Source organism: Gorilla gorilla, chromosome 11 (genome assembly GCF_029281585.2).
Source record: "Gorilla gorilla gorilla isolate KB3781 chromosome 11, NHGRI_mGorGor1-v2.1_pri, whole genome shotgun sequence".
In the NCBI taxonomy this organism is placed as follows: domain Eukaryota; kingdom Metazoa; phylum Chordata; class Mammalia; order Primates; family Hominidae; genus Gorilla; species Gorilla gorilla.
This window is the reverse complement of record NC_073235.2, coordinates 83,916,158-83,930,403: the sequence shown is the minus strand read 5'-3', so window position 1 is coordinate 83,930,403 and position 14,246 is coordinate 83,916,158. Positions and strand designations below refer to the sequence as shown.

At 40.1% G+C, this 14,246-nt stretch overlaps 1 protein-coding gene across 1 annotated transcript in view; it reads right to left on the bottom strand.

Moving 5' to 3' along the window:
* ITGA4 (integrin subunit alpha 4) overlaps positions 1 to 5,134 on the bottom strand; it is an 82,848-nt gene extending 77,714 nt beyond the window's left edge. Inside the window, exons 1-2 of the mRNA XM_004032913.5 lie at positions 4,161 to 5,134; positions 3,695 to 3,816 (exon numbers count right to left, since the gene is read on the bottom strand). Coding sequence (XP_004032961.3) covers positions 3,695 to 3,816; positions 4,161 to 4,357 — 319 coding nt within the window. The 5' untranslated portion in view covers positions 4,358 to 5,134. The remainder of the gene's footprint in view (positions 1 to 3,694; positions 3,817 to 4,160) is intronic.
* Between the last annotated feature and the right edge of the window lie 9,112 nt (positions 5,135 to 14,246).

Here is a 14,246-nt window from a genome sequence, read left to right as displayed (position 1 = left end):
TTAACCTAAAATTTTATTTCGCCTAATAAATCCAAAATATTATGTAATCAATAATTTTAAAGTGTTTGTTTCAATATATATCATAAAAATTAATGAGTTTTTTTATACTAAGTATTCAAAAGCCAGTATGTAATTTACATTACAGCCCTCTCATCGGTGACTAGCCACATTTTATGTGTTCAAAGCCACCTGTGGTTAGTGGAGACTATACTGGATAGTGTAATTGTGTAACTTTAGACTATTACCCAAATGAGAGTTAGTGTGTGTATAATGCTTTCAGTGATAACTCCAAAGTAATGAAAGATCTGGAAACATATTTGAATAACCAAATAAAGACCATCTTTTTAGAGTAATTTGATAATCGTTTGTTTTATTATGTTCTATTTGAATATTGATAGTCCATGGACGGACTATGCTTAACTATATTAATTGAGTCATTATTTGTGACACCTTAATTTAGGAACCAGCTGTGATTAAAGTTTCCTTTAAACAAGCCTGATGATGCAGAGTGCCCGGGTGGAAAGTGGACATGTGGAAATCACCTGGGTCTCCTCAGACATAGTCTTCATGAGCAAGTCTGGGCCCAGACCCTCCTGGCAGAGAGAGCACTTTCCTCTGGTACAAAAGAAGTGAGAGAAGAGATGTCTCTTGGGGAGTCAGGGAAGTAAAAGGAGGCCAACAATATATATGCAGGAAGAAAAGCACCTTGCGGTACTATCCAGGTAACTCTCTTGGTGCTGGCTCTGCAGTCAACTTGCTTGACTAAAAGGGGTATCTCATGCCTAATGTCTCTCACCCCGGGCATTCTAGATAAACAGGCAGGCTCACTTCTGCTTATGGCATGAATATACCATATGGGACACCTTGTCCACAGAGGGTAGGGTAGGCGAGATATGGACCTCCTCTTTTGAGGGGAGGAGTCTATCTGAATCAACCACTGATCTGAAATTCTACAGAGACTCAAAGACTAGTCCATGTGGATATTTCTAATTGCGTGGGAGATGGGCACCATTTGAAGACCCTACACCTTCAGGTTCTTGATAGCAAGTAAAGCTATTCCAAAGGAAAGAAGATACCTTGCTGACATGGCAATCACAGATCAATCTTTAATCATTATAACATTTTTTTCTTCAGCCAACAAAAATTTCTCATTGTGTTTCATTTCAACTTCTACCTTTTAATGTATTACCTTTTAATTTTTAAACTTTTGGTTCAGTTTATCAATTGTCCCTATTAACCTCAGCCTGCTTGTTACAGATAACATACAGATAATAGATTTAAGTAAACAATAAAGAAGAACCACTATTTTTTGAATGTCTATTATGTGTCAGTACTGAGCTAAGCATTTTTGAAACATTAGAGTCACCCACATTTGAAACAGGACAACTGAAGTTATTTTATACAGAAGATTCACACACACACACACACACATACACACACACATTCTTCTACAGAAGATGGCTTATATATATTTACACACACTCTTGAAACTTCTTCATACAAAATAGTGCATAGCCCACAAACCTAAGAATCCTAAATTATCTTTATTACCAATGTATTGTTTTTAGTGTTTTATTTCTAGACTGTAGCCTCAATCCCTATTTTATAGCCTTAAGCTACCACTGAATTTATTCTGAATAGAGAGGCAGTTTCTTTACATGAGGAATAAAAGATATCTGTATTCTTTAGAACGTTACATGAGAAATAACTTCTGTCAACTCTTCGGCAAATACTCAAGGCGTTACTATCACTATTAATGTTTTAACTCATTGACTGACTAGGAATCTTGCCTTTTTTCCTTTCATCTCAGTAAATACCTTGTAGATTGGCCAAAATTTTGAAAGTTAAAAATATCAGTTTAGCTCATCATTTCTAATCAATTATCTTACTCATCAATCAGGTTGATAAATTTTCACTCCACTTTTATTCATCCATCCAAAAGATCTTCATTTAATTCATATCTATTACATATCTACTGTGTTTACATTTCTCTGAGAACAGTCAACTCCCATGCTACACATGCCCAAACAATTTTTTCCTTCCATTGACAGGCATTATCTTAAATTTAATACAGTATTATGTCATGATTTATCCATTTAAACACAGACATCCAGAAATAGATTCAGTGTCCATCCAGACAGGAAGTAGGCACTAAATATCAGTAGTTATAATGTCATGGATCAGGAAACTATGACAGGACAACAGAAATAAAATTGCCCCCTCCTGAGACTTTGCCAAGATCCTCTGGCAGACTAAAGTTGTCGGCTCCACTCCCTAATTCTTCACCCACAACTCTCTCATGCAATGAAAATTATGCTTTGCAAAATCATTCCAAAATGTATGGGTCTGTGAATGTTTTATGCATTCCTACTGTGATTTCTGGTATTGAGGATGCTTAACAAGAGGCTAGGGCTTATTCTACATGCTACAGAAAACTCGTAGACTTTTATAGGTGCTCTGAGTTAAAAGTAAAAATTCCATTATGTTTATACTCTATCTGAATTCATCTGAATGAAGGGAACCAGCTTCACAGTTTGAAAAAGAGCAAAGACTACTATAAAATACAAAAGAAGTTAAAGATCCAATAACTAATCTCAAAAGTCCATTTACAGCAAAGAAATATAAAGAAGTACCAATTTTATTCACCGTTTACAGATGACCCATCAGCTCAGCAGACAACATATTAAACCATTCACTTAATTTTATTTGCATTGAAGATACATACATGTAAGAAAATGGCTTAGACTTTGGATGCATTCAGACCCTAGTTTGACTTTAGTTCCCACCTATCAGTCACTAGCTAAGTAACTTTTAAAAAGGTATTTGCAACTCTGAGCCACAGTCCTCATACATAAACTAGGAACAATGTCAACTATGACCCAGGGTTGCTTTAAGGGGAAAAAAGTTAAGCAATATATATAGCAGTAACACTTTGGAACAAGATAGGTCTTGTTATTTAATATTCCTTCCTCTTTCCCCACTTGTCTGTGTGCAACAAACTTGTCTTTGGCTTTGAAACATGAAACTTCTCCCCTCTATCAGTACACATTTTTCAACTTGTCACAAATCTGAAACATTGAGAAATGACTGCAAAAAGATGGACCCATATAACATGAATTTTGGATGACGGTTTTGGGAATGGAAAATTATACTACATTAACGATGAAGATGCCAATTTTCCTTTTCTTTTAGATTGTATATTCTAAGTAAAACTATCACTTTTTTTTTTAGGCCTTTAGGTTAAACGACGGGATATGGGATCAATTCCAATTGCTATTCCTGATATGCTCCTCAGCCTGTTCTTTAAGAGGGTTGATAGGTCAAAGATGGAAATAAAATTCTCAAGTCTTGGCTTAGCTGGATCCTGTCCTTAATACGCTGAGAGAGTCTAAAATGTGCTTTACACACGGAGAGACAGGGGGAGAGATGAAGAGAAGGTATCATAAGAAATTTCTCTAGCGTAATTGTCAGAGTACTGCAATCATTGCCATAAGGAAAAGGGAGAACGATATTAACAGAAAGGGAATCCCTTTTATATTAAGGAGGCAAGATGAGATGGAGTTGAAACTGAAAACTTTATGCTCTTTAAACCAGAAGTAACAGGCAACGTGAATCTTTCCAGGACTTGCCCTATGGTGGGGTCCACATGGGGGGGTCGGGAGGTCACTAACTCCTGGTCCCATACCCAACTCACCCAGCTGGAGCTGTTCGCACGTCTGGCCGGGATTCTTTCCGATCCTGCATCTGTAAATCGCCCCGGGATTGATCACTGAAGCGTTGGCGAGCCAGTTGGCAGTGGGCGCACCCACTAGGAGCCTAAAGCGAGACACGTGCACGTGCGCTCAGACGTGAGCTGTGCTGCCCACTGAGCTCCCCGTCGCCACAGATGTGCAGTCCGCAGCAGGGCAGCTTCCCCACCTCCTCCTCCGCCCACCACCCCCGACTCGAAGCTCCAAGACCTTGCACCATAACGCACCCAGGGCGCTGCCACCCCAAGATAAGTTAGTTTCCCTGGCAGATTTCCAGCGAACTGGCTCTCGCAGCGTTTCCCTCCTGCCTCCTTGGGAGGGAGGAAAGTTTGAATCGGGCAGGGAATCCCCAGGGCGCCATTCTCACGCCGCTCTGAGCTGCTGAGGGCGCATCAGTCCAACTCTACTCACCATCGGTTCGCCCCGTGGCTGTGCAACACGACCGAGTAGCCGAACAGCGTGTTGGGGGGGCCCTGGTAAAGCAGCGCGCTCTCAGTGTCCACGTTGTAGGGGCGGCCGGTCGGGACCCCCAGGCACAGCAACAGCATCACCGTCTCCCGGACGGCGGCCCTTCGGGGGCCGGGTTCGCGCCTCGCTTCCCAAGCCATGCGCTCTCGGTGGGGAACATTCAACACTAAACGGCCACTACCCCAAAGTTGCACGGGATGCGACGGTTGGCCAACGGGGAAGAACGCCCCAAGAGATGAGGCGCAGCGTGTCCGGCGCCAGCGGGCTAAAGGAAGGGGAGAGGGAAGAGGAGGGGAAGTCGGCCCACCGCGGGCGGAGCGTTCGGGCCGGCCTGGGATGCCGCGCACTCGCCCGGCCCCACTCCCGGTTTCTGCCTCCAGCCAGGAGCTTCGGGTGCTCGCGCTGCTTCTCCGGGTACGGGCCGCTGGGTGGGGTCCCGGGCGTGGTGCGGTGGCGCAGGGCCGGGCTCCGTCTCTGCCTACGCGCGGCTGCAGGGGGCGCTGGGGAACCTCGGCTGCGCAGAATTCGCGTCCTGGCCCGGGCCTCCCGGCCCGCAGAGCGCGGGATGGCTCTGGGCTCAGCAAGAGCGGACCTGGATGGGGCACGGGCTTCCCCTTTTAACGGTAGTTGGGGCCTAGAAGCGGAGCTGTGTGACCCCAAACTGCGCGCCCCTCGCTGTGACCGCCCAGCCTCTGCGGCCAGCCCGGCGTGGCCCAAATGCCAGCCACAAACTCGGGGAGTGGGACTGCGGCGGGGAGCCGTCCAGTTCTTTCGTTGATAGTTAAACACTGTGTCTTGTTTTTCAGGTGTAGGCAACCACTAGATAAATTATCAAGAGCCACAAATTAAAAACAAAAAACCAAACAAAAAGACTCGCCGAAGGCCCCTGGGGAACATTTTAGTGACAAAGACGTTATGGCTATTCTCTTCAAGACCCACATCTCAGTACCCTTCCATACCCACTTCCTTCCTCCCCACACTTCCTCTGCAGCCCGGGCTGCATGCGTGAGCAGGCTAGCAGCAGCCTCTCAGGCTGAACGGCAGGCGGTTTAGACTGTGGCTGACCCCAACAGAGAGGTAGGGTTAAGGAAGCACTGTGACTTGATTCACTTTAACCGATTCTGATTGCTCCAGCTGGTAATTGATGATTCCGCCTTTTCACGCACCCACTCAGTTGCCACGGGACACACCTGCTATTAGGGGTGTAAACCCCAGTGTGGGGTCAGGATCCTAATGAGCCTCTGAAATGTGCCGGAGACCCACAACGCAACACACCTGAACTGGGTAGTGAGTCTCATTCTAATGCAATCCAGGTGTGCCCTGTCTTTTTTTTTTTTTTTTCCTTCAGCAACCAGAGAGACAGCCATAGGTGATTATTAGACTGATATTTTCAGGAGATGAAAGTCTAGTTTTTTATTGTTGCTATACGTAAAAAGAAAAGTCTGCATCAAAGAGTGTGTCTGTGTGCTAAAACCATGCTGGAATAAATAACACATCTGACACTAATGACAGATACACAATTAAAATGCTTATTCATTTATTCAGCACATTCATGGAGCAGGCACTTGACTAGGACCACAGGATTCCACCAAGAGCAAGGCAGTACTGATACAAAGTTTCAAAAAATGTTCGCTCCAATGGTAGATAGAAAAATTTGTACTAACTAGAGAAAGATCCAGGTAAGGACACTTAAAGAGAGATTTGAAGGACCAGGAATGTTGAATCAGGCTAAGAATGGGATGAGCAATAAGGAGGGCTCCAGACGGGCCAGGTGGAAGAACTGAGAGAGCTTGCCTGGCTAGAGTATTTAGCCACCCCACACACAGGTTGGTGTGATATGAGGCTGACTTAGGGAAGCAGGAATACATGGTGAACCTCATAAGCCAGGTTAGGAATTTTAAATCTATGTTGGGACTGACAGGAAGTTGAAGAATTTGTCTCGGTCAGCTCTGGGTTTCAGAAGTGTGAACGCAAGACTGAACACAGAAAACCTAATTTTGGAAGCCCCTGCAGCAATAAGTAGAGATAGGATAATCCCAAGGGGAAGTATTTCTCTTTCTTGAAAGACTCTTCTCTCAGGGCACCAATTTATTGAACTTTTTTCTCCTGCCTTCCTATCTGGGCACTCAGTCTCCTTTACTGGCTTATTTTCCTCCACCATTATTGTTGAAAATCCTCAGGGCAGTTTTGGATTTGAGAACTGGGTGTGTGGTGCTACCATTCATGGAGAAAAAAACACTGAGAAATGAAGTTATATGCATGTATGTGTGCATGCAGATGGGGGCATTGATGGGTTAAGTTTTAGCCATGTGGAGTTTGAGATGTTTATGGAATGACAGGATATTCTAGCCAAACTCAATGCAATTATTTTCACTCTGTCAACAGACAAAACATGAGGAATATTAACTTTCTCTTACTCTATACTGGAAAAAGTCGATACAGTGTGTGATAAATCTGTTGTAAAAATGAAATGGCTTCCAGAAAGCCAGCAATCAGGGCCCATGGCTGTTTCTTTCTGTAGTAGTGCTGAGTGTGTTTCTTTCTTAGTAGATCTACATGCTGATTTTAACCCAGTTCCACAATGAGCTTACACTGTCATTATTCTAAACTATGCAATCCTTGTTTGCAGCTACAAAACCTCCAGTTGAGGCCAAGGAAGTAGTTATGTTGAAGCCATTCTGACACCCTCCAGAAACTGGCAAAGCCAGATCTTCTGATCCGAACCCCTACCAGTTTCTTTCCCTCCCTTCACCAAAATCTTTTACAATGAAAGCCACTCAACACAATTCGTTTCATAGCGTAGTTTTTGTGACAAGCAGTCAGTGGAGTGGTTGATAAGGCAGGACTTTTTCTATAGTATGGTTATAGTTATGATTCACTACCTTTCAAGAAATAGCCACCCTATATTACCTCACGTTAGTTAGCTGAATTGCCTTCCTCCAGGGCTTGGAAAACAGCTCTCTTTTCCTAATGTTAGCAGGAATAAAGTGTGTTTCATGTTGCTTTAAATAAAACTGAAGATACTGCTATCTCTCTGATCAATGCTTCTGAAGGCAAGTGAGGGGGTGGAGGAAGGAGAAGAGAAGGATGTTTAAGAAAGACTCATGCCTATCCCTAGCTCTCAACACGACATAAATATTTGGGCACTCAATTATTAAATGTCATCAGATTAATATGTATATAAGTGCCCACTATATGCCAAAAAAATGCATTATGCACTAAAATTATAGTAGACAAAATACAAGTGATCTCTAACCTTGTGTAGAAAGTCCTCCCCAGTAGCGAGAATTCTAATGTGGACTCACCCTATTTTTCAGTTGTTATCAAGAGTAAGCATTTCTCCTTCTAGAAAGACTCTCTTCTCATGATACCACCTTATTAAGCTTTTTCCTTCCTTTCTATCTGGCCACTCTGAGTTTCCTCTGATGGCTCCTTTCCCTCCACCGTAAGTGCGGGAAACCCCCAAGGCTATATTCTGGAAACTCTTTCATTCTCTTTCCATCTTCCCTCTTTAGGAGATCTAACCCATTTCCTATGTCTTTAAATACCATCTAAATATAAGTCATTAACAGAATCAAAAACAGAAACGGTATACTTATTTCAATAGATGCTGAGATAGCATTTGATAAAATTCAACATTCCTTTATGATAAAAATTCTCACCAAAATGGATATAGAAGGAACATACTTCAAAATAATGAAGGCCATATATGACAAACCTACAGTCAACATCATACTGAACACAGAAAAAATGAAGGCCTTTCCTCCAAGGACTGAAACAGACAAGGATATGCCCTCTCACCACTGTTATTCTACATAGTACAGAAAGTCCTGGCCAGAGCTATCAGGCAAGAGGAAGAAAGGAAGGGTATCCAAATTGGAAAGGAAGAAGTCAAATTAGGTTTGTTTGCAGACTACATGATCTTATACCTAGAAAAATCTAAAGAGTCCACCTAAAAGCTGTTAGATCTGATTCAGTAAAGTTGCAGGATGCAAAATCAACATACAAAAATCAATAGCATTTATATATGCCAACAGTGAACAATCTGAATAAAAATCAAGAAAGCAGTTCCTTTTACAATAGCTACAAAAATATACAATACCTAGGAATCAATTTAACTAAAAAAGTAAAATATCTATGCAAGGAAAAACTATAAATAAAACTCTGATAAAAGAAATCGAAGAGGACACAAAAACCCAGAAAGATAATCCATGATGGACTGGAAGAACTAATATTGTTAAAATTACAATACTACCTAAAGCAATTTACAGATTCGATGCAATTCCTATCAAAATACCAATGACATTCTTCACGAAACAGAAAAATTCCTAAAATTTATAAGAAACCACAAAAGACCCTGAATAGCCAAAGCAATCCTGAGCAAAAAGAACAAAGCTGGAGGCATCACATTACCTAACTTCAAAATTTACTACAAAGCTATAGTAACCAAAACATCACAGTATTGGCATAGAAACAGACACATAGACCAGTGGAGCAGAATAGAGAATCCACATATAAATCCATGCACTTACAACCAACTAATCTGTGACAAAGCTGTAAAGAACATACAATGGAAAAAAACAGTCTCTTTAATAAATGGTGCTGGGAAAACTTAATAACTACATGCAAAAAAATAAAATTAGAACTTTCTCACCACTTCTTCCTTTCCAGTTTGGATACCCTTCCTTTCTTCCTCTTGCCTGATAGCTCTGGCCAGGACTTTCTGCACTATGTAGAATAACAGTGGTAAGAGGGGGTATCCTTGTCTGTTTCAGTCCTTGGAGGAAAGGCCTTCATTTTTTCTGTGTTCAGTATGATGTTGACTGTAGGTTTGTCATATATGGCCTTCATTATTTTGAAGTATGTTCCTTCTATATCCATTTTGGTGAGAATTTTTATCATAAAGGAATGTTGAATTTTATCAAATGCTATCTCAGCATCTATTGAAATAACCAATACACAAAAACCAAATCAAAATGAATTATAGACCTGAAATTATGAAATTACTAAAAGAAAACATTGGGGAAATGCTTTAAGATATTGGTCTGGGCAAAGATTTTTTTGTGTAAGATCTAAAAAGCACAGGCAACCTGAACAAAAATAGACAAATGAGATTACATCAAGCTAAAAACTTCTGCACAGCAAAGAAAACATCAACAAAATGTAGAGAGAACCCACATAATGAGAGAAAACATTGGCACACTATCTGATGAGGGATTAATAACCAGAATATATAAGGAGCCCAAACAACTCAATAGCAACAAAACTAAAACCTAACAAAGAATGTAATTTCAAAATTGGCAAAAGATCTCGACAGATATTTCTCAAAAGAAGATATACAAATGGCAAACGGGTATAAGAAAACATGTACAACATCACTAATCATTAGAAAAATGAATATCAAAACCACAATGAGATATCATCTCACTCCAGTTAAAATGGCTTATATAAAAAAAGGCAAAAACAGATGCCGGTGACAAAGTGGGGTCAAAGGGGAACTCTCATACAGTGCTGCTGAAAATGTAAGTTATTACAGCCACTATGAAGAACAGAATAGAGGTTCCTCAAAAAAGTAAAACTAGAATGATGATATGATCCGGCAATTCTTGTGGGTATATATCCTAAAGAAAGGAAATCAATACATTGAAGAAACATCTGCACTCCCATGTTTATTGCAGCACTATTCTCAATAGCTAAAATATGGAATCAACCTAAGTGCCCATCAATGAGTGAATGGATAAAGAAACATACATACATAATGGAATATAATTCAACCATAAAAAAATTAAAATCCTGTCATTTGCAGCAACATGGATGGACCTGGAGGCAATTATGTTAAGTGAACTAAGCCAAGCACAGAAAGACAAATATTGCATGCCCTCACTCATAAGTGGGAGCTTAAAAAGCGAATCTCATGAACATAGAGAGTAGAATAGTAGTTACTATAGGGGAGGAAAGGGTAGGTGGAGGGCGATAAAGGGAAAAATATACATATAAATGTAGTTATTACCAGTGGACTTTACACTTAAAATGGTAAAGACGATACATTTTATATGTATATTGTACCATAATAAAACAAAGTTAAAAAAGGAAAAAATATATTCACAACTAATATCAAATATCTGTATTGGATGGTCAGTGGGGGATACAATTAAAATACTTGAAGAAACAATCCTCTAAAATTATCCGTGACTGTCTTTTTTTGTGTGTTAAACATCCTCATAGAAGAGTACAAAAGAAAGAGTACATAGAAGGTACAATTTAAATTATATTATCTTGCCATATTCTACACACCCAATAATTGGCTTTAAAATCCTTGAGGAATCCTTGTTTTGCTTTTGCATAACGTTCTTTCACTCAGCAGGTAAAAAAAATGTATCAATTAAAAATAAAGTTTGAAGAGAATACTATAAACACCTCTACGCAAACAAACTAGAAAATCTAGAAGAAATGGATAAATTTCTGGACACATACACCCTCCCAAAGCTAAACCAGGAAGAAGTTGAATCCCTGAATAGATCAATAACAGGCTCTGAAATTGAGGCAATAATTAATAGCCTACCAACCAAAAAAAGTCCAGGAGCAGACGGATTCACAGCCGAATTCTATCAGAGGTACAAGGAGGAGCTGGTACCATTCCTTCTGAAACCATTCCAATCAATAGAAAAAGAGGGAATCCTACCTAACTCATTTTATGAGGCCAGCATCATCCTGATACCAAAGACTGACAGAGACACAACAAAAAAAGAGAATTTTAGACCAATATCCCTGATGAACATCAATGCAAAAATCCTCAGTAAAATACTGGCAAACCGAATCCAGCAGCGCATCAAAAAGCTTATCCACCATGATCAAGTGGACTTCATCCCTGGGATGCAAGGCTGGTTCAACATATGCAAATCAATAAATGTAATCCAGCATATAAACACAACCAAAGATAAAAAACACATGATTATCTCAATAGATGCAGAAAAGGCCTTTGACAAAATTCAGCAGCCCTACATGCTAAAAACTCTCAATAAATTGGGTATTGATGGGATGTATCTCAAAATAATAAGAGCTATTTATGACAAACCCACAGCCAATATCATCCTGAATGGGCAAAAATTGGAAGCATTCCCTTTGAAAACTAGCACAAGACAGAGATGCCCTCTCTCACCACTCCTATTCAACATAGTGTTGAAAGTTCTGGCCAGGGCAATCAGGCAGAAGAAAGAAATAAAGGGTATTCAATTAGGAAAAGAGGAAGTCAAATTGTCCCTGTTTGCAGATGACATGATTATGATTATATATTTAGAAAACCCCATCATCTCAGCCCAAAATCTCAAGCTGATAAGCAACTTCAGCAAAGTCTCAGGATACAAAATCCATGTACAAAAATCACAAGCATTCTTATACACCAATAACAGACAAACAGAGAGCCAAATCATGAGTGAACTCCCATTCACAATTGCTTCAAAGAGAATAAAATACCTAGGAATCCAACTTAAAAGGGATGTGAAGGACCTCTTCAAGGAGAACTACAAACCACTGCTCAATAAAATAAAAGAGGACACAAACGAATGGAAGAACATTCCATGCTCATGGATAGGAAGAATCAATATTGTGAAAATGGCCATACTGCCCAAGGTAATTTATAGATTCAATGCCATGCCCATCAAGCTACCAATGACTTTCTTCACAGAATTGGAAAAAACTACTTTAAAGTTTATATGGAACCAAAAAAGAGCCTGCATTGCCAAGTCAATCCTAAGCCAAAAGAACAAAGCCGGAGGCATCATGCTACCTGACTTCAAACTATACTACAAGGCTACAGTAACCAAAACAGCATGGTACTGGTACCAAAACAGAGATATAGACCAATGGAACAGAACAGAGCCCTCAGAAATAATACCACACATCTACAACCATCTGATCTTTGACAAACCTGACAAAAACAAGAAATGGGGAAAGGATTTCCTATTTAATAAATGGTGCTGGGAAAACTGGCTGGCCATATGTAGAAAGCTAAAACTGGATCCCTTCCTTACACCTTATACAAAAATTAATTCAAGATGCATTAAAGACTTACATGTTAGACCTAAAACCATAAAAACCCTAGAAGAAAACCTAGGCAATACCATTCAGGACGTAGGCATGGGCAAGGACTTCATTTCTAAAACACCAAAAGCAATGGCAACAAAAGCCAAAATTGATAAATGGGATCTAATTAAACTAAAGAGCTTCTGCACAGCAAAAGAAACTATCATTAGAGTGAAGAGGCAACTTACAGAATGGGAGAAAATTTTTGCAATCTACTCATCTGACAAAGGGCTAATATCCAGAATCTACAATGAACTCAAACAAATTTACAAGAAAAAAACAACCCCATCAACAAGTGGGCGAAGGATATGAACAGACACTTCTCAAAAGAAGACATTTATGCAGCCAAAAAACACATGAAAAAATGCTCATCATCACTGGCCATTAAAGAAATGCAAATCAACACCACAATGAGATACCATCTCACACCAGTTAGAATGGCGATCATTAAAAAGTCAGGAAACAACAGGTACTGGAGAGGATGTGGAGAAACAGGAACACTTTTACACTGTTGGTGGGACTGTAAACTGGTTCAACCATTGTGGAAGACAGTGTGGCAATTCCTCAAGGATCTAGAACTAGAAATACCATTTGACCCAGCCATCCCATTACTGGGTATATGCCCAAAGGACTATAAATCATGCTGCTATAAAGACACATGCACACGTATGTTTATTGCGGCACTATTCACAATAGCAAAGACTTGGAACCAACCCAAATGTCCATCAGTGATAGACTGGATTAAAAAAATGTGGCACATATACACCATGGAATACTATGCAGCCATAAAAAATGATGAGTTCATGTCCTTTATAGGGACATGGATGAAGCTGGAAATCATCATTCTCAGCAAACTATCACAAGGACAAAAAACCAAACACCGCATGTTCCTACTCATAGGTGGGAATTGAACAATGAGAACACTTGGACACAGAGAGGGGAACATCACACACCAGGGCCTGTCATGGGGTGCAGGGAGGTGGGAAGGAGCATTAGGAGGTATACCTAATGTAAATGATGAGTTAATGGATGCAGCACACCAACATGGTACATGTGTACATATGTAACAAACCTGCATGTTGTGCATATGTACCCTAGAACTTAAAGTATAATAATAAAAAAAAGTTTGATTTTTTTATATACATGTTGCAATATCTGTTAATCAATCAGCTATTTGATGAGTTATTTAAATATACCCTCAATTGTTTGACATGAAATAAATAAACAAATATCATGAGTCTCCAGTTTATGTCTCCAGCCTTGACCTTTCTTCAGAGTTCTGGGTTCATTTGTTCTACTGCCCACCAGACATCTCCACTTGGACGTATAGTGGGCATTGTGCACGTAACATACCTAACACTGAGTTCTGGTTCCCTGACTTCTCATCTAAACTATTCTTCCACCCAATCTCTTTCTTTTCAAAACAACTGGGCACTCTATCTGACCAGTTGTTCAAGCCAGAAATTTGGAAAGTAATACCTCCCTCTAATTTAAACAAAGAATCCATCAATCACAAGGTCCTATTGATTTGACCTCTAAAATATATCTCAAGCCCATCTTATGTGAATCTTCTTTTGCACAGCTACTACCATTTCGCAAGATAATTTCATCTGGGCTATTTAAGAATCTGCTACGCGGTCTCCCTTTGTCATTCCCCCACCTCATCAAATTTCTGCACAGAAGCTAAAGTGAACTTTCAAGATTCTAAATGAATCAGGCAACTACTCCTTTGCTTAAATCCTTTAAATAGTTTTCCATCGCTTTCTTGTAGTACAAACCACACTCAACGTGGCCTAAAAGGACCCTATGATCTGGCTTCTGACTACAGCACCAGCCTTAGCATTGGTCACTCCCCCTGGATCACTTGGCTTTTGTCATATTGGCCTTTCTTAATTTCCTTAAGTGCGTCAAGGTTTTTTTTATCCTCAAGGTCTTTACCATATTATT